General features: G+C 43.2%; 1 protein-coding gene across 1 annotated transcript; it reads left to right on the top strand.

Moving 5' to 3' along the window:
* Nucleotides 1–26,132, top strand: LOC135513563 (adhesion G-protein coupled receptor D2-like). Its single transcript, XM_064936451.1, has 25 exons — nt 1–64; nt 327–387; nt 574–819; nt 1,230–1,859; nt 3,022–3,144; nt 3,570–3,664; nt 3,881–4,180; nt 5,239–5,350; nt 5,762–5,896; nt 10,293–10,401; nt 10,651–10,756; nt 10,926–10,981; nt 11,320–11,446; nt 12,853–12,956; nt 13,196–13,298; nt 13,602–13,755; nt 14,232–14,365; nt 14,527–14,642; nt 21,308–21,428; nt 22,215–22,256; nt 22,399–22,452; nt 22,603–22,750; nt 23,571–23,632; nt 23,767–23,797; nt 25,587–26,132. Exons 1-25 carry the CDS (start codon nt 20–22, stop codon nt 25,592–25,594), a joined length of 3,222 nt encoding a protein of 1,073 aa, XP_064792523.1. The 5' UTR covers nt 1–19; the 3' UTR covers nt 25,595–26,132.
* The last annotated feature ends 1,053 nt before the right edge of the window (nt 26,133–27,185 follow it).

The raw sequence follows: 27,185 nt of genomic DNA, 5'->3' as shown, positions 1-27,185 counted from the left end.
GGAACATAGAGAAGTAGAGATGACTGGAACCCTGCTGACTCTGGTTCTGCTCTGTTGCATAGTGGTAATGTCTATTCCTTTCTTATGTAAACTAGGAAATCAACTGGAGAGAGAAACAAGTTCACCATTTTCAGTGTTCTTTTTGAGAAATTCATGCTTTTGTTGGCAGACCTGAGACGTTTCAAAGGCTTAACACAGCTATTCATTTGACTGATTATTCTGTTTGTTTCTATTTTGAGATTATTGGATAAGTACACATCAAGGATATTACATGTCTACGCCATAGCCAACAGAATAAAGCAAAGTAAATGTTTCCTCTATGGTAGGTGCTGTGTGAATGTGAGCCAACTCAGCCAGGGCTAGACAGAGGAGAGAGGAGCTCAGATGGTGAGTTCTGGAACTGCCAATCACAATCTGATGCACAATGCTTGAAACTCTTTTGTATGCCAAGGCTATTGCATGTTGTTTCCATAGAGATTTGCTCAAAGAGATGACAGAAGTGTTCCTGTAAGTGTTCCTGTAAAGTATAATATGCCTATTTGTGGTTGTGTGTTCCTGGTGTCATATTGACAGAGGGCAGCAGTATGCACCTGATCCATCAAACATCAGACTGGGTGTTCCAGCTGGTCAATGTGTCCCTGGCCCTCTCCCAGGCAGGGAGCTTCTGCAGGGGCCAGTTCAGCTCCCTCACCACCCTGGGCCAGCCTGAAGATGAGGAGGGAACCCTGGAGCTCATCAGGCAGGCAGGCCTGCAAGGACCCATGTGGGTCAGAGACCCCAACAGGCCAATCAGCAGGTCTCTGGCCCTTGCCAAACAGTGTGAGTTTAGCAACTTAAACACCTACAGATGTAGGATCATAATTTGATCACTCTTTTGTTGCTGATAATTGTCCTTCACAGCGGGAAACGCAAACTTGTAGAGTATTTGATTTTTAAAAAGGCTCCTAAAGTTTGTCATTTCCACTTTGAAATTTCAGACTTGATTTGCCCTAATGGAAAAATGTATCAACCCCTACAAAAATGTCCATTAATTATAATCCACATAATAATTCACATTTCCAATTGCTGCAGGATTGTTTTCCTGCTGTAGAAAACTGGCTCAAATTAAGATCTTACATCTGTATGTCCTGATGCCATATTGCATGATGATCTGTACTTGGGTGTTGTGGGTCAGGCTTATGGTTAGGGTTAGCGTTGAAAGTGATCCCCTCCTGTCTCTACCTGTTCAGATGTGTTGTTCCAAGCCCTGAACTTCCCCAGGGACTCCCAGGAGGGCTTCGGCCGTGTCAATATGACATTCCCGGCCCTGCCAGCTGTGAGCGTGTGTGTCCGCGTGCAGTGGGACCCCCAGTGGTACCAGGTGTCCACCATGTACTCCTACGCCGCGGCCGTCTTCACCAACGAGTTCCAGCTGCGCGGGCAGTTGGACGGGGCAGGACGCATCCTGCTGGCGCTCATTGTTCATGGGCAGCACCGCCCCTACAAGGCATCCTTCCCCAACGATGGCGCCTGGCACCACCTCTGTGTCACCTGGCGCAAGACTGACGGCCACTGGGCCATCTATGTGGACGGGGAGAGGGGGGACATGGGCTCCGGGTCTGACACCCCCAGGGACATACATGGAGATGGCATACTTATCCTGGGGCAGGATCAGGACTCGTTTGGAGGGAACTTCACCGAGCCCTTTGTAGGGAATATCACAGATCTGAATGTCTGGGACACAGCCTTGGAGCAGAGGCAGTTCCATGCCCTGAATGGCTGCTCATCTTTGACCCAGGACGCTATCTTTACCTGGAGTATAGATAATATGACCCGTCACCCAGTGGTCAGAGAGGTGCCAGCCATGCTGTTCTGCCCAGGTGAGACTCCACCTACAGTCACACAGCATTGAGATACCCCTACATAAAATATAGCTATAATCTGATCAGCTCTTTTCTATTGGTTGATCTTTTGATTCCAGGTTGGTATATTTTCAGTTTTGGTTGAATTGTCAACTTAGTTAAATCTTTGCCATAACTTACCGTCAGCCATATTGTTTCACCTGCCCCTTTGTGGTCTCTTGCTCCTATCGAGGTACTTCCCATTTATAAAGGATTTGTTCACACATACAATTCAGCTCACGTTATTTGGGTTGCCTCCTGCAGGTTTTGATCAGAATGTTGGTCTTTTGATTCTTTCACATAGCCTTTTAATGATCTTATAGTCCTCTATAGGACTTTCTATGGCAAACCTACAGACCTTCTTCCAGACCAATCTGTTTCTATTACTAATCCAATACCGAGGCAGTGGTGGTTGTTCCCAGTCTCCCATCAGTTGGTTGTTTAAATCCTTCTGGGTGATTTACCTCGAAAGAGGCCAGTTAACCCAATGGCTGTCTGCCTTAACACATCCAGGATGTCTGTCTGAGAGACATACATGGGGGAGAGGAAACTGTTTAGCGTGGTTCACTGGCTAACGGCCATGTGGAGGGCAGAGGGAGGGGAATTTGCGCAAGTATGAGGTCTGCTTTACGAAGAGAATGGAGCTCTACTCAATAGTGAAAACCAATCAAATGTTTAACCGTCATGAAAAATAATGGATTTCATTGCTGTGTGTAACAAGGGAATTGACTCACAATGGAGGGGCTTTTTGCCAGCATACATTCTCAGTAAAAACACGCTCAAATCAATTGGAAGGAATTGTCTACGTTTTCAAAGGTTGTTGAATATGTTCAATATGAAAGCATAATAGTATTGCACTTGTAAATTGCTATCGATTTCAACAAAGTTATGTTAGGCTACAGCATGCTGAATTAAACCAAAAACTTAGAGGACTACTGATTAAGCAGAGGTGTCACAAATCACAAAATGTGTGTATGTATTTGTTTGTGGGGATGGTGTGTGTGTGTGTGTGTGTGTGTGTGTGTGTGTGTGTGTGTGTGTGTGTGTGTGTGTGTGTGTGTGTGTGTGTGTGTGTGTGTGTGTGTGTGTGTGTGTGTGTGTGTGCCTGTGTGCCTGTGTGTGTATGTGTGTGCGTGAGCAGCGGTCTACAGGCAGAGGGAGATGCAGGGCTGCAGGACTCTGGGCTGGTCTAACCAACAGCTCCCCCTGTATGACTCTGCAGACTGCTCCACCACACTGCCCTTCATCTGCAGGACCAGCAGGGGTGAGTCAACCACTACCTAGACTGCCACGACCTACGACCAGACCATTACCTACATACTGTAACGAACATGGCTCTTTACTGTACACCAATAAGTTGTCTATTTCTGAACAGACTAGTGAAATTCATTTTGCATCACATGAGGGAAACTGACTGAACATTGGACTAGTAACTTGAAGGTTGCAAGTTCAAACCCCCGAGCTGACAAGGTACAAATCTGGCGTTCTGCCCCTGAACAGGCAGTTAACCCACTGTTCCTAGGCCGTCATTGAAAATAAGAATTTGTTTTTAACTGACTTGCCTAGTAAAATAAAGGTAAAATAAAAAAAAAACATTAATATTTGTGACTTTGTACAATGCTAGTAACTACCGTCACCAAACATCAGAGAGGAACCAGGGACTGTCTTTGACACGACTGTTTCTTACAGAGAGCTATGATAAGATGAAGGAGTTGAGTGAGTCTCAGCGCTCCCATCCTAGTCCCTTCATGCACCACCTCATGCAGATCTCCAATGGAACGCAGGTAAAGATTACTGATTACTAGAAATCATTGGTTCCCTGTCTGGATTAGGACATTTACAATTTATCTCTAACCTACTCAACTTGACACATCAATAAACGTTGTTCTGTCAGTGAGTTCAATATTCTTGAACCCTGTTTTGGATTTCCTCTCCATCCTCTGCTGTGTATGTGTGGATGTGTGCGTCCCCGCCTGCATCTATCTGTGTGTGTGTATTAGGGCGTGGAGGGTGTGATGGGGGGGCAGCCAGGGATCCAGATGAGCTGGGGTCAGGCGTCCAGTCTGCTCAACATGTCCAGGCAGGCCCTGGAGGACACCAGGGAGGGGCTGCAGCCTGGGGACATGCTGTCCCTGTTCCAGCTGCTAGCGCGGGCTGCAGACGTGCCCACAGACACGGCCGCGGAAGGCAACGACAGCCTTGCCACCATCAGCGCCGGGGAACTCAGCCACACATTTATCACTGTGGCTGATAGCCTCATCAGCCAGGACAACGCCCCCAAGTGGCAGGCCATCAAACAGGTACCAATCAACTATTCAAATGTATTTATAAAGCCCTTCTTACATCAGGTACCAGAGAGGCAGGCTAAAACATTGTCTGGGATACGGTGGCGGTAGTGCCGCCAAGGTGTTGGGAATATAAACATGACTACTGGAGTGTTTGGTATTTGCTATTTTATTAGGATCCCCATTTGCTGTTGCAAAAGCAGCAGCGACTCTTCCTGAGGTCCACACAAAACATGAAACATGACATCATACGGAGTATGGCAGTATTATTTGAGCATATCTCCACTAGAGGGCAGTAAGATCAAGTGGATACTGTGAATGAGAAACTATCAAATTAATGCTTAAGCTTGGCTAGATAAGTGTACTTGTACAGAGCACATAGGGTTGAATCTTGATCAAACTTCATCGCAGATACACTAAATTTAATCTGCTCTAGATTGCATCAAAATCTGTCATGACAATAAACAGGTCTAATTTGTATATTGTAAGCAGCACTTTTTCACAGACTATTATGATCTCTGGTAATGTTTAAATGTGTGTGAACATTTTGAAGATAATATCCATTATTGTCTTTGTTGAATGTTCTTTAAAGGAGCACAGTGAAGTATGTTGTGCTATTATGGTTAACATATCACATCCAAAACAATTACTCAGACATGTCTAACATTGTACTTCATATAAACCGCAAGTATTGCAAGTCTCTGTATCCTAGTGCTAGGCATTTGAGAAGCATTCATATTGTTGCCGAGATTTTGCCTCCCCCATTTCACCCACCTCCCCTCCCCCAGGCCTTTCTACCCTCCAAGGTCACAGCAGTACAGCACAGCCAGGCTGAATGTATTAGAGCAGCTAGAGGACTGAAACATCCACATAGCAATGCTTCACCCACAGTCTCTGCTCTATCCAATAACCACAGCCAGGAGTCTCCTGACCACCTGACCAAACTCTGGGTCCTAGTTATGGGCTTAATATTCTGGTTAGGTCACGTGGTCAGGTGAAACTCCTGGCCCTACCAATGACTAGTGTATCGTCATGATTAAACCCCATTCCCTTATCCCCACCCTGTGCCCCAGGTGGTGAGTGGACCGATGGCTGTGGTCAAGAGCATTGACCGCATGGTGACCAGTCTAAGCGCTCAGCTGATGACGGAAACGGACCATCTACTTATCCACAGGTCCAACATCAGTGAGTCACTTAGTAGAGTACAGTGCCTTTTCTAGAATGTTAGTGTGTTCTGTGAGCTGCTGAAAGGCTGAAAGAGCGGACCGACCATAGAATTAAGCAATAAGGCCCGAGGAGGTGTGGTATGTAGCCAGTATACCACGGCTAAGGGCTGTTGTTACGGATACAGGCCTTAGCCATGGTATATTGGCCATACACCACACCTTTAATGACAACATTCCTGTCCACAGTGGCTCTTCATCAGGTCCCAGATGGTTGATAGCAAATAGGAACATTTAGTGTCCAGACCTTTCTGTCCTTTCCATGTTTACTCATTAGCACTTTTTTTGTAGGATGTGCTGTTGTTACTACAACCATTCCTCTTACAATAGTATTCTGTTCATTCCACTGAGAATATGTCTTTATGTGATTCAGAACTGGAGGTTCAGCAGCAGAGTCTGGGAGAGGGATCGAGTGGGCCTAAGTTCTGTGGTCCAGACGTAGAGAGCGTCACCAACATAGACTGTATCTCAGTCCCCACGCAGAACATGCAGAATCTCCATGACAACGGTGAGAGACAACCCTGAGAGTGTCCGTATCTCATCTGCACTCCTTCAGCCATGGCCTAGTGCTTTACATTCTCAACCATGCATTCCGCATTGCAACAGTAAACACCTAGTGAGCAAGGATTCTATTTGAAATACCACACATTTATCAAGCAGTGTTTTATCAGCACATCCCACTGGGCACACCATGTCATTTCAATGTGGATAACTGGGTCATTTTTGGTTGAGATGTTGATCAATGAGATTACAACCTACATTCACCCACTCAAAACTAAAACGTAAAGTTTGTTCAATTTCCAGGGTGTTGTCACCATGCTTTCAACCATCTAAAAGCACAACCAAATTGCAATGGAAAAACAATGTCAGATTATTGGGTTACTTGTCACCCACTGCACTTTCAACCAGGTCAAATCACAGCAAAGTTCAAATGGGAATACAATGTCAGATATTTTGTTTATTTATATAACAGATGAATGTGTTATCACTGTGCTTCATCTAATAGCAAAACTAAATGACCGAGATTGCATTTGAGATGACGTTAAAAGTACATGGTGCAAGTGATCAATGCCTTTCGAGATTCTGCACAGATTATTGCAGCAATTGTGAAGATCTCCACAGACCTGCGACAACCTATCCATGTTGTCTTGAACACCCACACTTTATATGATGACATAAGAAGACATTTATAGTTACAGTGACTTCAAAATGTGGCCATGGAGGTGTTACTCATTTTAATGTTGAATGTTATTTTAGTTTGTAATATAGGCTATTTACTGTATTACAAAAGTAATATTGAATTGTGTTTGGTTCGACAACCTAACCTAATATCAACATTTAACCTCTTAAAGTTCGGATCCTTTTTGTCAATGTAAAAACTGGTTGTCAGGTTGTCAACGCAACCAAATATCAACATTTTGAAGGATATTTATATTCTGCTTGGATAGTTCCATCTGTGCCACTGGCTTGAAATCCAGTTCGTCTACAAATTAATAATGGGTATGTTGAATTTTTGACTCCATCTCCACCAAAAATCGTTAAAGAACTAAATCATATCAAACATTAAATGCACTTTGAATAAGGTTTGATGGAGACGTGAATACAACCTATCAATTATTCATTTGTTTACAAAGTGGAATTAAAGTCAAACCAAGTCAGTGGCACAGATGGAGCTATCCAAGCAGAAGATCAAGTATCAGTCAAAAGTTTGGACACACCTACTCATTCAAGGGTTTTTCTTTATTTGTACTATTTTCTACATTGTAGAATAATATTGAATACATCAAATCTATGAAACAACACATATGGAATCATGTAGTAACCTAGAACGTATTAAACAAATCAAAATGTATGTTATATTTGAGATCCTTCAAAGTGTCCACCCTTTGCCTTGATCACAGCTTTGCACACTCTTGGCATTCTCTCAACCAGCTTCATGAGGTAGTCACCTGGAATGCATTTCAATTAAAAGGTGTGCCTGGTTAAAAGTTAATTTGTGGAATTTATTTCCTTCTTAATGCATTTGAGTCAATCACTTGTGTTGTGACAAGGTAGGGGTGGTATACAGAAGATAGCCCTATTTGGTGAAATACCAAGTCCATATTATGGCAAGAAAAGCTCAAATAAGCAAAGAGAAACGACAGTCCATCATTACTTTAAGACATGAAGGTCAGTTAATCCAGATAGTGCAGTTGAAAAAACCATAAAGCGCTAGTATGAAACTGACTCTCATGAGGACCGACACAGGAAAGGAAGACCCAGAGTTACCTCTGCTGCAGAAGTTCATTAGAGTTACCAGCCTCAGAAATTGCAGCCCAAATAAATGCTTCACAGAGTTCAAGTAACAGACACATCTCAACATCAACTGTTCAGAGGAGACTGCATGAGTCAGGCCTTCACGGTCGAATTGCTGTAAAGAAAACACTACTAAAGGACACTACTAAACACTACTAAAATAACAATTTGTTCTTAACTGACTTGCCTAGTTAAATAAATAAAATTGAAAATTCTATATAGGCCTAAATAGCATCGTTAATGATATATGAGTGATTAAGTATGTTTACATTTCAGTTGCTCTGTTAAACCTACCCTTTAGAATGATTTCCATAGCAACAATGAATCTATTTAGTTTTAAGTGGATATCTCTCAACATTCATTCTCACGCTCGCACATTGATAATAGTCAGTGACAAAATATCAAAGCTAAGCAGGGCTTGGCCTGGTTTAAACCCTGGATTGGTAGATAGATCCATTTTCCAGTAGGAGGTGCTGCCCAGACAATTCTTTTATTTTTTGATAGCAAATATAATGTTGAAAATCTGACATTGATTGAAAGGTACAGTGCCTTGCGAAAGTATTCGGCCCCCTTGAACTTTGCGACCTTTTGCCACATTTCAGGCTTCAAACATAAAGATATAAAACTGTATTTTTTTGTGAAGAATCAACAACAAGTGGGACACAATCACGAAGTGGAACGACATTTATTGGATATTTCAAACTTTTTTAACAAATCAAAAACTGAAAAATTGGGCGTGCAAAATGATTCAGCCCCCTTAAGTTAATACTTTGTAGCGCCACCTTTTGCTGCGATTACAGCTGTAAGTCGCTTGGGGTAGGTCTCTATCAGTTTTGCACATCGAGAGACTGAAATTGTTTCCCATTCCTCCTTGCAAAACAGCTCGAGCTCAGTGAGGTTGGATGGAGAGCATTTGTGAACAGCAGTTTTCAGTTCTTTCCACAGATTCTCGATTGGATTCAGGTCTGGACTTTGACTTGGCCATTCTAACACCTGGATATGTTTATTTTTGAACCATTCCATTGTAGATTTTGCTTTATGTTTTGGATCATTGTCTTGTTGGAAGACAAATCTCCGTCCCAGTCTCAGGTCTTTTGCAGACTCCATCAGGTTTTCTTCCAGAATGGTCCTGTGTTTGGCTCCATCCATCTTCCCATCAATTTTAACCATCTTCCCTGTCCCTGCTGAAGGAAAGCAGGCCCAAACCATGATGCTGCCACCACCATGTTTGACAGTGGGTATGGTGTGGTCAGGGTGATGAGCTGTGTTGCTTTTACGCCAAACATAACATTTTGCATTGTTGCCAAAAAGTTCAATTTTGGTTTCATCTGACCAGAGCACCTTCTTCCACATGTTTGGTGTGTCTCCTAGGTGGCTTGTGGCAAACTTTAAACGACACTTTTTATGGATATTTTTAAGAAATGGCTTTCTTCTTGCCACTCTTCCATAAAGGCCAGATTTGTGCAATATACGATTGATTGTTGTCCTATGGACAGAGTCTCCCACCTCAGCTGTAGATCTCTGCAGTTCATCCAGAGTGATCATGGGCCTCTTGGCTGCATCTCTGATCAGTCTTCTCCTTGTATGAGCTGAAAGTTTAGAGCGACGGCCAGGTCTTGGTAGATTTGCAGTGGTCTGATACTCCTTCCATTTCAATATTATTGCTTGCACAGTGCTCCTTGGGATGTTTAAAGCTTGGGAAATCTTTTTGTATTCAAATCTGGCTTTAAACTTCTTCACAACAGTATCTCGGACCTGCCTGGTGTGTTCCTTGTTCTTCATGATGCTCTCTGCGCTTTTAACGGACCTCTGAGACTATCACAGTGCAGGTGCATTTATACGGAGACTTGATTACACACAGGTGGATTGTATTTATCATCATTAGTCATTTAGGTCAACATTGGATCATTCAGAGATCCTCACTGAACTTCTGGAGAGAGTTTGCTGCACTGAAAGTAAAGGGGCTGAATAATTTTGCACGCCCAATGTTTCAGTTTTTGATTTGTTAAAAAAGTTTGAAATATCCAATAAATGTCGTTCCACTTCATGATTGTGTTCCACTTGTTGTTGATTCTTCACACAAAAATACAGTTTTATATCTTTATGTTTGAAGCCTGAAATGTGGCAAAAGGTCGCAAAGTTCAAGGGGGCCGAATACTTTCGCAAGGCACTGTACATATTCATCATATTTTATACAAGATTTGTCTATGCTGAAATTTGGTTACCATGATGACATGTGGTTGAAATTTCACCCTCAAAACAACTGTTTACGATGATTACTTTTTTTTAAATGTAATGTATTTTCTACAGAGATTCCACGTCACAATAAGTTGACAAATGATGTTGAAACAACTTTGATTCACCCAGTTCATGCCCAGTGGGATATGTACTAATACAGATAGTATGTATTCATCCATTTGCACTCCCGAGGCCTTGACTTTAGTCAACTACTCATTACAATCTATATTAACTGGCTATAGTGAGACATAATGTTGATCTGTGTTTCCACTTACTGCTGCATTGCTAAGCTGTCTAGTGTTCTTAGAAGAGAGAGACACATAGTTTGGTTAGTGGAGACATGGATGTTGATGTTGATGTTGTATGAGCAGGCTTCCAGATGGTGACTGTGGTCAACACGTGGTACAGTTCCCTGCAGCCTCTTTTCAACGCGGAGGAGAACATCACCATGATTCCCATCGTCACCGATGGCATCCAGAGGTACGGCAGATGAGAACGTCTTTCAGACCAAGGTCACATTCAGTAGGCACGAAGTAAGAAGAAATCGTTTGAAACAGGGCGAGTAGTTTTGTTCATGAATGACTGTAGATTTTAATCAATCCCTTAAGAACATTCATTTTCCATTAAGACTTTTTCTCCCATTAGTGCCTATCGAGCATGATCCAGTGTTGATATCCAGTCTTATGTGTGACTGCCACCTTATTGCCTGTGCTGTGCTATGTGTGTCAGGTACCTGGGCACCATCCTGGGCTCCTCTGTCATCTCTACTACAGTCCTGGGGGACGGACAGCCTGTCAGCATGGCTGTGCGCTTCCAGCTCCAACACAGATCTCAAGTAAAGACCTCAGTGTCTCACACTCACATGGACTATATTCCTCTATGCACTATATACATCTGCCTCTTCCACAGAGAATATGATACTGAATATCCCCCTTGTTCTCCTTCATAAGCCTGTCCTTTACCGTGTGAAGTGTGAAATTGTCCTTTTCCATCGATTGCTTTAGAATTCTGCAGGGACCGTGTATGACCCAGTCTGTGCATTCTGGGACTTTGATCTGATGTGAGTATAATGACAGCAAATTCTCATTATGTGCAGCAGGTTGATGTTTATTGGGATGAGTCTTGTCCTGGAGGCAGAACTGAGCGATTTCCTCTAGAGGGCCAGCTGCAAAGTGAAAATTGGCTTTATTGTATAAATGTGCTTTTTGGATTTAATTTAAGATTAGGGTTAGCAGTGTGGTTAAGGTTAGGATTAAAATCAGATTGTATGACTTTGCAGAGCTGCCTCCAGAACAACATTCATGACAAAAAAACAGTAACCTGCTTACATCTATAGAAATCAGATTTATTAGTGTAATGGTCACCATACATTGTTATGAAACTGTTGTACCCCTATAGGCCAGAAGCAGGTGGGTGGTGGTCTACTAAAGGCTGTAAGGTCATCTCTAAACACTACGACTCCACTGTCTGCTTCTGCAACCACACCACCAACTTTGCCCTGCTGCTGCAAGTCTATGAAGTCCAGGTAAAGGTTTATTCTATCCTCCACAATTCCTCACATTCCACATTGTGAAATAGTACAATAGAGAACAGTCAACAGACACTTATAGTCTGTATAGTTCAGTTGTCAAGCCTGGGAAACCGAGAATTATGTCAAAACATGGGAAGAAGCTTTACAATGCAAAAAATAATTTACTCTTTAAAATAATGTTATTAATGAAAATATTGAATTCATATTTTGATAAAAGATTTGGAAACCGTTCTACATGCTAATAAGTTGAATACAGGTCTTGGAGGGAGTTGTCACGCGATAATTCCCGGCTTCGAGAGCATTATCGCTGTTATAAAACGGTTATTAATTAAATGTTTTAAATAAAGGCCTCTCAAGTGGCACCGTGGTCTAGAGGCAGTGCTAGAGGCATCACTATAGACCCGGGTTCGATCCCGGGCTGTGTCGCAGCTGGCCGCGACTGGGAGACCCATGAGGCGGCCACAATTGGCCCAGCAATTGGATATCATGAAATTGGGGAGAAAAGGGGGTAAAAAATAAATTAAATAAAAAACATTATTTTAAATTAGTAAATTAGTTTTTGCATTGTGAAGTTGCTACACAAGTGGGCTGGTCGTTAGTTATTTTCTTATGTTTTGACCCAGTCGTTAATTCTAATCATTCTATTCATTCAATGTTGCTATGCTAAACAAATTATTGGCATGTAGCTAGCTAGCAGAGATTCAATGATGATGAGAGGGAAGAACTTCAATAAAGATAAATATTAATAAATAATAATAAATATCCAATAGGCTACTAGCTGAGCTAACCAAGCTAGTTGGGGATGTTAATAGTGACATTTCCGTTGATGGCACATGAGTGGAAGAACTGTCCATGGTCCTGGCGCTGGTTGGTGACAGCCAGTGCATTCCTCCTCTTTCCTGGCACGGGAGAGATTGCATTTGTAAAAGAATACATTGTTGAACAGGTCATGGAGGCAGCCATGTAGGTTTATACAACCCCCGACTGTTGCACACCAAATAGTAGCATGGAAAAATAGTTTATGAATTTCCTGCCTGTGTTGTGGACAGTGGAGATATGACATTAACACGTAATGGTATTTTTCGGGAGTTGTTGTTGTCCCACAACTCCCGCATATCAGCCAATCAGCATCCAGGATCCAAACAACCTGTTTTACAGTTAAGCAATAAGGCCCGAGGGGGTGTGGTATATGGCCAATTTACCACGGCTAAGGGCTGTTCTTACGCACGACGCAGTACTTTTTCTACCATTGCTGGTTACCAGCGTAATCCGAGCAGTAAAAAAAAATGTTTCGTCATACCCGTGGTATACCACGGCTGTCAGCCAATCAGTATTCAGGGCTCGAACCACCCAGTTTCTAATCTCTGATAAATACCTACCCATGTGTGTCTGTGTGTCAGAGGAGTCCAGAGAGTGAGAGAGCCCTCCAGGTCATGACGTTCATCGGCTGTGGAGTGTCTCTGTGTGGCTTACTCTTCACCTTCATCCTCTTCTTTGCTGTGGGGTGAGTGGTGCCCTGCTCCAGCGAATAATCTACTAGCTTGTGGAGACTACAATACATCTGTCTGTTTGAATGATTCACTCTGTCACTTCTCTTTACTATGCTGAGCAGACAAACTGCTGCTGTGTTTCCTATGACTGTATAATGCCTGACTCACGGTCGGTTTGTATGTATGTTGGTCTGACCTTGATCATCTCTCTGTGTCCCTCTCCACTGTCTGGCCTGGTGTGGTGTGGGGGCAGAGTTCCTAAGTCTGACCGCACCACTGTCCACAAGAACCTGATCGTGGCTCTGGGGATAGCTGAGCTGCTGCTGATGTGCAGTGACTGGGCCTCTGCTAACGAGGTGGGACTCTTTACATGGCTGTGTCTGTCTTTAAACATCTCACTCTCTGTATATGGTCCTGGGTAAAATGGACGAGAAGAGGGCACAGGGTCAGTTGTGTCAGTGATCCAGGAGTCTGTAAGCTTTTAGCTGCTTCTGTCGTTGAATGTATGATAGGACTCCATTCTCTTTTCTGGATTATAGTACTATATGTGCATTACTTTCTATTGTTTTTGAGCCCGTGCCACCATGTAAGAGTAAGTGGGGGACAGATATCTATGGCGATGGGAACCCTGTCAATGCCATGTCCCTCCTGTCCACTAGGGGGCATGTCTGCTGGTGACGGCCCTGCTGCACCTCTTCTTCATGGCCTCCTTCTCCTGGATGCTGGTGGAGGGGCTGCTGCTGTGGAGTAAGGTGGTGTCTGTCAACATCAGCGAAGACCGCCGGATGAAGATGTACTACAGCATTGGCTGGGGTAAAACACCATGCAGAATCACACCTCACTCCGCTGAGATATTCATGATCAAATGATACTATACAATGGTCCTATACGTTCCACACAGGACTCATCCACTCACATAAGACCTTGGCCTATATTCTATAGTACATAGAAGTATTGTTTGGTAAGAACACGGTGCTGTGTGGAACACCACTCATCTAGACCAAAGGTTGTGCTCCTACTGACCCCATTGGAAGAGTGTGTGCATTCAAAAAGCTTAACACACTCATGATGATGTTTTCTAAGATGCCCAGATATACCAGCCAGCTGTCTGAGGTGTTCACCTGTTCAGACTAAATAGAATGGCTGGGGAATGAACAGTTGGTATCTTCTGTAGTCCCTGGCCCTGTACCACAGCAATGTAAACTCTCTTCACTGAAGACATGCATGTGTTGTATGAATATAAGAGACCTGTTGAATTAAAAGCAAGAAATATTGTGTTATTTTTGCAGGTCTGCCTGTTGTGATTGTTGGTGTAACCTTGACGATATCCCTGGACAAGTACAAAGCAGACAGTCACTGCTGGCTCAATGTCGAGACTGATATGATTTGGGCTTTTGTGGGACCTGTTCTTTTAATCTTGGCCGTATGTAGCTTCACTTCACTTATTTACTGTGTGCGTGCCTGTGTGTGCGTTTCTGTGTGTGAGTGTGCTTGCATGTGATGTTTACTAATGTGTCATACATGTGTCATACAGCAACAATATGGCATGTCCATCGGTTGTTCTGAGACTTTGGGTACTCCTAGGTCAATGCAGTGGTGCTGTGCCGTGTTGTCATGGTGACGGTGTCCAGCGCTCGTCGTCGCGTAAAGAAGCACACTCCCAGTTCAGCATCTAAACTCCACACCTTTGATCTGAGCTGGTGAGTCCCCACACTAGAGCCCATTCTCTCTCTCTCTCTCTCTCTCTCTCTCTCTCTCTCTCTCTCTCTCTCTCTCTCTCTCTCTCTCGATATACATATATATAGTGGGGCAAAAAAGTATTTAGTCAGCCACCAATTGTGCAAGTTCTCCCACCTAAAAAGATGAGAGAGGCCTGTAATTTTCATCATAGGTACACTTCAACTATGACAGACAAAATGAGAAAAAAAATCCATAAAATCACGTTGTAGGATTTTTTATGAATTTATTTGAAAATGATGTTGGAAAATAAGCATTTGGTCACCTACAAACAAGAAAGATTTCTGGCTCTCACAGACCTGTAACTTCTTCTTTAAGAGGCTCCTCTGTCTTCCACCTGTATTAATGGCACCTGTTTGAACTTGTTATCAGTATAAAAGACACCTGTCCACAACCTCAAACACTCACACTCCAAACTCCACTATGGCCAAGACCAAAGAGCTGTCAAAGGACACCAGAAACAAAATTGTAGACCTGCACCAGGCTGGGAAGACTGAATCTGCAATAGGTAAGCAGCTTGGTTTGAAGAAATCAACTGTGGGAGCAATTATTAGAAAATGGAAGACATACAAGACCACTGATAATCTCCCTCAATCTGGGGCTCCACGCAAGATCTCACCCCGTGGGGTTAAAATGATCACAAGAACGGTGAGCAAAAATCCCAGAAGCACACAGGGGGACCTAGTGAATGACCTGCAGAGAGCTGGGACCAAAGTAACAAAGCCTACCATCATTAACATACTATGCCGCCAGGGACTCAAATCCTGCAGTGCCAGACGTGTCCCCCCGCATAAGCCAGTACATGTCCAGGCCCGTCTGAAGTTTGCTAGAGAGCATTTGGATGATCCAGAAGAAGATTGGGAGAATGTCATATGGTCAAATGAAACCAAAATATAACTTTTTGGTAAAAACTCAACTCGTCATGTTTGGAGGACAAAGAATGCTGAGTTGCATCCAAAGAACACCATACCTACTGTGAAGCATGGGGGTGGAAACATCATGCTTTGGGGCTGTTTTTCTGCAAATGGACCAGGACGACTGATCCGCGTAAAGGAAAGAATGAATGGGGCCATGTATCGTGATATTTTGAGTGAAAACCTCCTTTTATCAGCAAGGGCATTGAAGATGAATCCGTGGCTGGGTCTTTCAGCATGACAATGATCCCAAACACACCGCCCAGGCAATGAAGGAGTGGCTTCGTAAGAAGCATTTCAGGGTCCTGGAGTGGCCTAGCCAGTCTCCAGATCTCAACTCCATAGAAAATCTTTGGATAGGAGTGTTGCCCAGCAACAGCCCCAAAACATCACTGCTCTAGAGGAGATCTGCATGGAGGAATGGGCCAAAATAACAGCAACGGTGTGTGAAAACCTTGTGAAGACTTAAGGAAAACGTTTGACCTCTGTCATTGCCAACAAAGGGTATATATAACAAGGTATTGAGATAAACTTTTGTATTTGACCAAATGTACTTATTTTCCACCATAATTTGCAAATAAATAAATAAAAATCCTACAATGTGATTTTCTGGATTTTTTTCTCATTTTGTCTGTCATAGTTGAAGTGTACCTTTGATGAAAATTACTGGCCTCTCTCATCTTTTTAAGTGGGAGAACTTGCCCAATTGGTGGCTCACTAAATACATTTTTGCCCCACTGTATATATATACAGTTGAAGTCGGAATTTGACATACACCTTAGCCAAATACATTTAAACTCAGTTTTCACTATTCCTGACATGTAATCCTAGTAAGAATTCCATGTCGTAGGTCAGTTAGGATCACCACTTTATTTTAAGAATGTGAAATGTCACAATAATAGTAGAGAGAATGATTTATTTCAGCTTTTATTTCTTTCATCACATTCCCAGTGGGTCAGAAGTTTACATACACTCAATTAGTATTTGGTAGCATCGCCTTTAAATTGTTTATCTTGGGTCAAACGTTTCGGGTAGCCTTCCACAACTTCTCACAATGAGTTGGGTGAATTTTGGCTCATTCCTCCTGACAGAGCTGGTGTAACTGAGTCAGGTTTGTAGGCATTCTCCCTCGCACACGCTTTTTCAGTTCTGCCCACAAATTTTCTGTAGGATTGAGGTCAGGGCTTTGTGATGGCCCCTCCAATAGCTTGACTTTGTTGTCCTTAAGCCGTTTTGACACAAGTTTGGAAGAATGTTTGGGGTCATTGTCCATTTGGAAGACTAATTTGCCACCAAGCTTTAACTTCCTGACTGATGTCTTGATATGTTGCTTCAATATATCCACATAATTTTCCAATCTCATGATGCCATCTATTTTGGGAAGTGCACCAGTCCCTCCTGCATCAAAGCACCCCCACAACATGATGCTGCCACCCCTGTGCTTCACGGTTGGGATGGTGTTCTTCAGCTTGCAAGCCTCCCCATTTTTCCTCCTAACATAATGATGGTCATTATGGCCAAACATTTCTATTTTTGTTTCATCAGACCAGAGGTAATTTCTCCAATAGTACGATCTTTGTTCCCATGTGCAGTTGCAAACCATAGTCTGACTATTTTATGCCGGTTTTGGAGCAGTGGCTTCTTCCATGAGGAGCGGCCTTTCAGGTTAGGTCGATATAAGACTCGTTTTACTGTGGATATAGATACTTTTGTATCTGTTTTCTCCAGCATCTTCACAAGGTCCTTTGCTGTTGTTCTGGGATTGATCTGCACTTTTCGCACCAAAGTATGTTCATCTCTAGGAGACAAGGCACTTCTCCTTCCTGAGTGGTATGGCAGCTGGGTGGTCCCATGGTGTTTATACTTGCATTCTATTGTTTGTACAGATGAACATGGCACCTTCAGGCATTTGGAAATTGCTCCCAATGATGAACCAGACTTGTGGAGGTCTACAATTTTTTTCTGAGGTCTTGGCTGATTTATTTTGTTTTTCCCATGATCTCAAGCAAAGAGGCACTGAGTTTGAAGGTAGGCCTTGAAATACATCCACAGGTACACCTCCAATTGACTCAAATTATGTCAATTAGCCTATCAGAAGCTTCTAAAGCCATTACGTCATCGTCTGGAATTTTCCAAGCTGTTTAAAGGCACAGTCAACTTAGTGTATGTAAACTTCTGACCCACTGGAATTGTGATACAGTGAATGATAAGTGAAATAATCTGTCTGTAAACAATTGTTGGAAAAGTTATTTGTGTCATGCACAAAGTAGATAACCGACTTGCAAAAGTATAGTTTGTTAGTGGTTAAAAAGCGAGTTTTAATGACTCCAACCTAAGTGTATGTACATTTCTGACTTCAACTATATATATATGTATATACTGTACACTTCACTACATGGCCAAAAGTATGTGGATACCTAATCATGGGCATTAATATGGAGTTGGCTTTGCTGCTGTAACAGCCTCCACTTTTCTGGGAAGGCTTTCCATTAGACATTGCTGTGGACACTTGCTTCCATTCAGCCACAAGAGCATTAGTGAGGTCAGGCACTGATGTTGGGCAATTAGGCCTGGCTCGCAGTTGGCGTTCCAATTCATTCCAAAGGTGTTCGATGGGGTTGAGGTCAGTGCTCTGTGCATGCCAGTCAAGTTCATCCACACCGATCTCGACAAACCATTTCTGTATGGACCTGATCTTAGGCTGCTCAGCCATGGAAACCATTTCATGAAGCTCCCGATGAACAGTTCTTGTGCTGACGTTGCTTCCAGATGCAGTTTGGAACTCAGTAGTGAGTGTTGCAACCGAGGAGAGATGATTTTTACACCCTACACACTTTAGCACTCACGGTCCCGTTCTGTGAGCTTGTGTGGCCTACCACATTGCGGCTAAGCCTTTGTTGCTCCTAGACGTTTCCACTTCACAATAACAGCACTTACAGTTGTCTAGCAGGGCAGATATTTGACAAACTGACTTGTTGGAAAGGTAGCATTCTACTGCCAATGTTTGTCTATGGAGATTGCATGGCTGTGTGCTATATTGTATGCACCTGTCAGCAATGGGTGTGGCGGAAATAGCCTAATCCACTAATTTGAAGGAGTGTCCACATACTTGTAGTGTATCTCTTCCCCTCTCTCTCTCTGTTCTCTCTCTCTCATCCACTCTCTCATTGACACTCATCCACGCTCCCATACTCTATCTTATCATCTCTTTCATCCACTCACTTGTCCTCTCTTTCCCTGACTCTCCTGCTCTCTCACTCACAAACACACGTGTCATGAAAACGTAGGACACATAAATTGTATTTCGAGCCTGACTCGACCCCAACATCCAACCCTTGGTGGCTTTTCACGGTATGCTTTATATGTGTGAGATACAATGAGACAACTCCAGTGAGGGGTGAGTCAGAATGAGTTTCCTTTGAAGCGCAATGGAGTAGGAGGTTTTCAAATCCACAAGTGACAGATCCACACAGACAAACTGAGCAGAGAGACGGTGACTGTGTGAGAATGAGGTAGTTTTGAGTTTGAAGTAGTGGGAGTTGTATGAGTCTTATCAGCCTACCACCTGGTCTGAGAGAGAGAGAGAGAGAGAGAGAGAGAGAGAGAGAGAGAGAGAGAGAGAGAGAGAGAGAGAGAGAGAGAGAGAGAGAGACACACTGTGTGGGTGTTTGTTGGTCTGTATGCTTTTCACTGAGCTCATTGTCTGCTTAATGTGGACTCTATACAGGGACCCGGGCCTACGGTTCAGTCCTGGCTACCTGCGGAGACAAGATAAATACATGTGTATTGTTCACCCTGCTGATCTATGAACGCCAAGAGCGTATTTCATAATAGATTTATGAAATGCTATTTTTTGTTTCATTCATCACCTGTTCATTTGCTTGTAAAGAGAGTGAAGGAGTAAGCAAGTCATCTCTGCCCCTCCACAGTCAATCTGTTCCCTGTAAGAATGTGATGATGTCACAACATTAGAAGGAAGACTCAATTGAAAAAGAAAAGAAGAGGAACTGCTCACTTTGACCTTGTAGACATAGTTTAGTGTGAACTCAATCTCCTAGCCCCTGTGCAGCAAGACGACGGCAACAGCAGTTTGAACAAACAACCTCACAAGGCAACATTAAAGTTATTTCAAGTATAAGCATATAACGGATTAAAGGGATGATTGTAAAGAACGAAGAGCACGGCTGCAGTGCACTGTGAACTTTTCTGGCTATGTGAGGATGAATACATGATGGTAATGTTTGTGCTCCAATGCCATCGAAGGTCCCCTGTTTATTATGCTTTTTGTTGCATTTCTTTTGATATTAAAGGACAGGTTCACTTTTTTTAACCAAATCTGTATTTTGGATATAAATGGTATGTTATAGACGGGTTGGTTGTTTAGTAACTTAGCTTGTTGACAACATGTAAACTATATTTTGTCTCTGACAAAACATACAAATATGTGCACAATGAGCACTTCTCTCAAATACATTGTTACAGTTGTTGGTTAGCTAGCTAGTGAATTTGAGCCATATTAGCTCAAAACACCTCAAAACATTACATGGTGTCAAGAACAACATAAATCTACCTGAAATGAGCCACCTACGATTCTCCACATGGAAGATTCTTGTCATTGTTGCTAGCTATCTGGCCATGCAAAATCCCAACAACACACAGCCTTTTGCTCCATTGAAGTGCACACATCGTGTTCGTGATGTTTTCCAGACACCAGCAATATACTTTCTCATGCTCGTTCTGCAGTTACAGGGGCACAGAGAAAACATGATCAAAGGCTCCAAAAACAGCCAAATATATTTTTTTAAATAAAATACCCAAAACATTTATCTGGACACGTTAACATGCCCTTTACTTCCAAAATACATGTTTTACCTGTCCTTTAAGCAGGACAAAATGGCTCTTACACTCCTTGAGAGGAATTTGTAGAAGGGAACAAACATTTAAAGTCCTAACTTCCAAATCAGAGCATATAAAGTGAGTGGACAAAACATTAGGAACACCCTCCTCATATTGAGATGCTATCCCTTTTGCCCTCGGAACAGCCTCAATTCGTCGGGGCATAGACTCTACAAAGTGTCAAAAGAGTTCCACAGGGATGCTGGCCCATGTTGACTCCAATGCTTCCCACAGCTGTGCCAAGTTGGCAGGATGTCCTTTGGGTGGTGGACCATTCTTGATACACACGGGAAACTGTTGAGTGTGAAAAACCCAGCAGAATTGCAGTTCTTGACACACTCAATACGGTGCAATTGGCACCTACTACCAGACCCCGTTCAAAGGCACTTAAATCTTTTGACTTGCCGTTTCACCCTCTGAATGGCACACAGACACAATCCCAGACTCAACTGTCGCGAGGCTTCAAAATCCTTCTTTAACCAGTCTCCTCCCCTTCATCTACACTGATTGAAGTGGACTGACCAAGTGACATCAATAAGGGATCATAGTTTTCAGCTGGATTCACCTGGCCAGTCTATGTCATGGAAAGAGCAGTTGTTCCTATTGTGACATTTTGAAAAACTTATACTGAATTTAAATTGAATCCAGTCAAATCAAGTATAGCTGTGGTTTTTCCTCGCCATTTAATTGTGTGCAGTTATGCAGGATTTTCATTTAATATAAGCATGCAGGTTTGCGTACATCAGTGTGTGTGTGTTCATATGGGTTGGTGCGTGAGTGTGGCTGTTTTCACTATACTGACAGCATGACTTCTGTAGGGCTGTGACACGACCAGTCCTTATTCTACTGCCGGTGCTGGGCCTGACCTGGCTGTGTGGAGTCCTGGTGCACCTCTCCATGGTGGTGGCGTATGTCTTCATTGCTCTCAATGCCTTTCAGGTGAGCAAAGCACCCATAGAAAGATCATTGTATGTCATTGTTTCAAGAGAAACTGAGAGTGAGAGAGACACAGAGAGGAGGGAGGTGGGCTTGCTGTAGATAAGCAGAGTTGGGCTGCAGCAGGTCCAGTGGAGTGGCGTGCGTGTGTGAGTGAGTGCGCGTATGCATTTGTGTGGGGGAGAGGGTGGCTCAGAGTGGGCCTTTGAAGGACAGGTCATGGCAGGGCCCCGGGGTTCTCCAGGCTGACCCATCGCCAGATTTACCTCCACCTCCCTTCCCATCATACCTCTCATAAGCCCTGTAAATCAGCTGGAGGTACTCTGGACTTCCCCTCTATTCCTCTCTCTCTCTCTGCCTTTCTCTCTTTCACTATCTCTCTCTCTCTCTCTCTGTATATCTCTCTCTCTGTGTTCCTGGCTTTCTCTCTTTCTCTTTCTCTCAGGAACTTCAAGCACGGTTGTTAATTAATGTGAATGTGCTGGCCGCTGGCCTCGGAGTACCCCTCAAAGAGATGCTAGTTAATTTAGATTTACTGAGGTTTCATCCAGAAGAGAGGGGAGAGGAGATAAACCGCAGTCTTCCTCAGAGCGGAAAATATACTTATAGAAACAACCCACTGTTCTCACCAAGCACGAAGAAGTTGGTCATCATCGTACAATCAGGAACTTCTATCTACACAGCCTCATCAACAAGTTGTCTAACTCACTAAAGCCAGGATAAATCACATATTGTAGGTAGTCTACAGCCATGGGTAATATATTATTGTCTGTCCTTCCCTTTCTGCAGGGCCTGTACATATTCTTGGTGTATGCGGTTTACAATAGTGAGGTAGGTTTTCAAAGAACTCTTTCAGCGAGGCTTCTTTCTCTCCAAATGTAGTTGTCCATCTGTGGCATGCCAACCACTTGACGCTGCCAAATACGTCAGTGGGTGTACAAGCTATTGATGGTATTGTCTGCTTTTCTTAAAGGTGAGGAATGCCATTAAGAGGATCAAAGAGAAGAGGAAAGCCTTGTCTTTCACGGTGAGCCAAAAAGCATACAGCGACATCCTTACTAACATTTTCATGTTCCAACTGGAGAAAAACACTATGCTAATTCAGTATGCACATGCTTTGAATCCACAATCAGGTCAGCTTCATCTAAACAGTTCCACACATTTTTATTGGTTGTAGAACTGTTCCCAGCCAATCAGCTTCCTGCCATCCCAGAGGGGTCCGGCCCAGTCCTGGACACACAGTCTGCCCCGTCCCTCCAGCCCAGAGACCAGCGAGACCTCAGGCCCCGGCATCACCATCTCTACCTCACTGGTCATCAAGAATGGTAGGAGAGGCAGAATAGAGTGGGTGGAACTGGGGCTGGAGTGAGGCATCGGCTGTGGTTGGTTGAGTCAGGTTAGATGGGTTTGGGTAGTGGTGGGTTGGATTGGATTGGGTTAGGATTGGGTAGTGGTGGGTTGGTTTGGGATTGGGTAGTGGTGGGTTGGGTTAGGATTGGGTAGTGGTGGGTTGGGTTAGGATTGGGTTGGGTTCGGTTGTGGTGGGTTAGGATTGGGTAGTGGTGGGTTGTGGTGGGTTAGGATTGGGTAGTGGTGGGTTGGGTTAGGATTGGGTTGGGTTCGGTTGTGGTGGGTTAGGATTGGGTAGTGGTGGGTTGTGGTGGGTTAGGATTGGGTAGTGGTGGGTTGGGTTAGGATTGGGTAGTGGTGGGTTGTGGTTGGTTAGGATTGGGTAGTGGTGGGTTGTGGTGGGTTAGGATTGGGTAGTGGTGGGTTGTGGTGGGTTAGGATTGGGTAGTGGTGGGTTGGGTTAGGATTGGGTAGTGGTGGGTTGTGGTTGGTTAGGATTGGGTAGTGGTGGGTTGTGGTGGGTTAGGATTGGGTAGTGTTGGGTTGTGGTGGGTTAGGATTGGGTAGTGGTGGGTTGTGGTTGGTTAAGATTGGGTAGTGGTGGGTTGTGGTGGGTTAGGATTGGGTAGTGGTGGGTTGTGGTGGGTTAGGATTGGGTAGTGGTGGGTTGTGGTGAAAGGCGGTTAGTTGAGTCATGCAGTCTGGATATTACACTCAGGTGTTCTACACCACCTGACATGAATTCCATTAATACCAGGAGAATAACTGGTGGGATTTTGCCTTTTTGTCTTTCAGAGAGTTATGGAAAAGAAAGTAGTTTTGTGAGCTTCTCCTTGAAACCGGCATCAGGAAACCAGGTATGTTTGGTATTATGCATCTTAAGAGCCCATATCCACCTATTAGGCCTACGATCACTCCTAAATGGTTCATTGTGTATTTGAGAATGCTGCTCCATCTCCAACACATCAACATGTCTGTTTTACTTTCCCAGGTGGTTCAACTGACTGCTTTCAAGCCTTCAGGTAATTTCACAATTTCCTTGACAGTGAATCTGACTTAAAAATTCTTAAAAATCTAACATGCTTGACCACTCCGCTCGCATCGCGGGCTTTGCAACATAAATGTACACATACAGTACATGTTATTCACTCATTTCACCCACACTGCTCGCGTGTGTCAACGAGCATCTGCGTAGCCAGGCATTAAAAAAGAACTTGGTTCTATTTGTGATGCTTGATCCGCTGCAAGTCCCGCCTCTCCCATCTCATCATTGGTTTTTAGGAGCATATACCCACGTGGGTGATTGAAAGATGAACTGAGGTCTACACTCCAGTCCAGTTGGTGGTGGTAATGCACCTTAAAGTTGGTTGCCAAACACTATATAAAGTCCAAAGAAGAAGAATCCTGAAGGAGGAGAGATTAAGAGAAACAAAATCAGTTTACACTTTTATCTGTGGATTAATTGTCGGAGTAGTGAACCTTGTACATTTCAGGTAAAATAACAACCCGATGTTTATATCCCAGGACAAATTAACGAGCAACAGCAAGCTAGCTAGCTAAATTAACATAAATGTTTCATGCATTTCAACCTGTACCCAAATTAATATAGTTGGTTCAGAGTTAGTTTTGATATCTCAACTTGCGTGTCCTGATCGTCAGCATGTAAACTGTTGGGGGGAGGAGGGGGTTCTAAGCTGACATATGGAATTGTTTTAAGATGGTCATACTATGGATCATTTAGCTATTTGATTTAGAATTTTAGGACCCCTTTAGGTATTAAAAAAATATATATAAAAAATGATTTGATAAAATATTGAATTTGGCCTTTAATACTATAGCCCAGAGAAATGCATTGAATAACACATACATAATAGAACAAATCTGTATCATAACAAACAAACTTTTGATGTGTTTGTCCTATATCTCGGAAATATAAGAAAGGTCAGGAAATATTTGTAGTTTGTTTTTTACTCATATTTAACCCTTTATTTGGGGTAGTCACAAAACAATTGTCATACTTCCATTCATTCTTTTAAACCAGTACCGGTAACCAGGTGAGAAACACCGCTCTGGCTCTGCCACCGTTCACCGCAAATGCGGAAGTACGACATAGGCGGACGCGGTGTATTGAGACGCAACCAATGCAACAAAAAAAGGAGATTGGGATGTTACTCACCTGTGCGTCAATTGACTCTTGGGTTATTTAGCTTGTTTTATTAAAGATAATGTGGCTGACACACATAGAGTAAGGAACCAGGCTACATTGCTGACAATTCCGTCGTAATTGAATTCCCTTCAGTTAGTATCTTTTCTTCAGATTGAAAGTATTTTTTGACTGGACTATTACTTTCCCTACATGTAATAACATCAGGTGTGAGTTATGTAAACATATGGGCAGCTCTCTTTGGCTCGTTGAAGTGGGCCAGGTCCCTTCACCATGTGTCTGATCATCAGAAAGGTTGAATGCTTTTTTTCTCTGTTCCTTTTGTTTGTCAGAATATTGGGAAACCTCATGTCCCTCATTAGTTAGACAATCAGACTACAGCCGATCATCCACTCAAACACCTGCTCCCAAAGAGGGACTGTTTCACACGCACGCACACGCAGACAGACAGACACATTCAATCCAGCCAAGAGGTTCTGTGTTGGGACAATACTAAAGGTTTTGTGAGGTCTAGTCTGTAAGGATTCAACCATTTATAGATGTTCTGTGCAGTTTCCTTTTTGCAAAGAAAGTAACATGTATTATATTAGACATAAATAATATGATGATAGAATAATACATGTTTTGTTACTTTTCTGTTACTACAGGCTGCTGATGGAATTGGACACCAAGGCACATGTATCATATAAACTGGTGGAAAGAAAGAAGAATTGCACAGTGAATATCACAAACAGATACACACAATAGATGCATCTACTCTCAGACACATATAGTAGTAGATAGTGTAAAAATAGACACACACACACACACACACACACACACACACACACACACACACACACACACACACACACACCCTACATACAGAATTAAAGACTCAAATATGTACTCGCAAGCACGCACACACACACAGAGTGTGTGATGCAGGAAGCGTATTTTAGGAGGACAGCTCCTCCTCCACAGTGCCCCAGGGTCAAGAATCATCTGCTGTTTATGAAATGGCTGTTTCACAGAACGTTTGTCGTGTGCATGTAGATTTCAGTTTAATTTTCTGTTGGAGAGTGGCTGATCACACCTACAGGCTTTTTTACAATAATATTTGTGTTTGTGTGTGTGTGTGTGTGTGTGTGTGTGTGTGTGTGTGTGTGTGTGTGTGTGTGTGTGTGTGTGTGTGTGTGTGTGTGTGTGTGTGTGTGTGTGTGTGTGTGTGTGTGTGTGTGTGTGTGTGTGTGTGTGTGTGTGTGTGTGTGTGTGTGTGTGTGTGTGTGTGTGTGTGTGTGTGTGTGTGTGTGTGTGTGTGTGTGTGTGTTTGTTTTTACAGACATAACTAGACAGTAGTTATCACTGTAAACTGGATATAAACCTTTGAATCTAGGATTAAAGGGTTTTACTACTGTAAGAAATCATATGACCAGACAACAAGATTGTGTTGTCAGTGTGAGAACGTGGATAGTAGGATGACAGATCATCTCATAGATCAACGGTATTAGATAGTAGAGATCGGCTGCTGACTTACTGTGGACTGACTGGGCAGCTCATAAAGAGACTTTATGAAGCCTATCACCTGTTGTCCACCTACTGTATCACCAGACAACCACTATGTGTATTTGAGGCTGTGCTAGTTGAAGCTTGGCTGTCTCCCCAAGACTTTCCTCCCTCCCCTGGCCTCCCCTACCTTACAACAAGCAGCAGAAATCCTGGCCTCTCCCTATCTCCACTACAGGAAGGTGCGCTCTGAACTGAGACACATTATTCACTACAGCTCAAATGGTTGCATGAAACGATTTAGATCCCACAGGGAATATACTGTACTTTCTCGTTTGATGTAATTTTATACTGTTATGATATGGGGGGGGGGGTTAGTGTTAGGACAGATAAGCACACTACCAATCACCTCCACACCTCATGCCCAGGGGGCAGGAACTCCCTGGCTCAAGTGCTCAGCCAGGAAGTCTTGTGGATCCTTGTTAAGTGTTGATTGGAAACAAGCGTGAGCCAGCTTGCAGAGCAGTGAGGCTGCTGAGTTTTCTTGGTAGCCATGTGCACCATTGACTTTGTTTAGAATTATTTTTTTGGTCATGTTTTTTCATTTTTGTATATATTTATTTTCATCACCTCTTTGAACAATCAAAGTGGTCATGAAGGAGCTGCCCCTGGATCTAAGGTTGCTGTCTCCTGGGTACATGTACATACAACACTGTCCTCATGCACTGATTTCTCACATATATACACATCTTAAATTAGGT

This window comes from Oncorhynchus masou, chromosome 25 (genome assembly GCF_036934945.1).
Source record: "Oncorhynchus masou masou isolate Uvic2021 chromosome 25, UVic_Omas_1.1, whole genome shotgun sequence".
NCBI lineage: Eukaryota > Metazoa > Chordata > Actinopteri > Salmoniformes > Salmonidae > Oncorhynchus > Oncorhynchus masou.
This window is presented reverse-complemented; position numbering and strand designations above follow the sequence as displayed.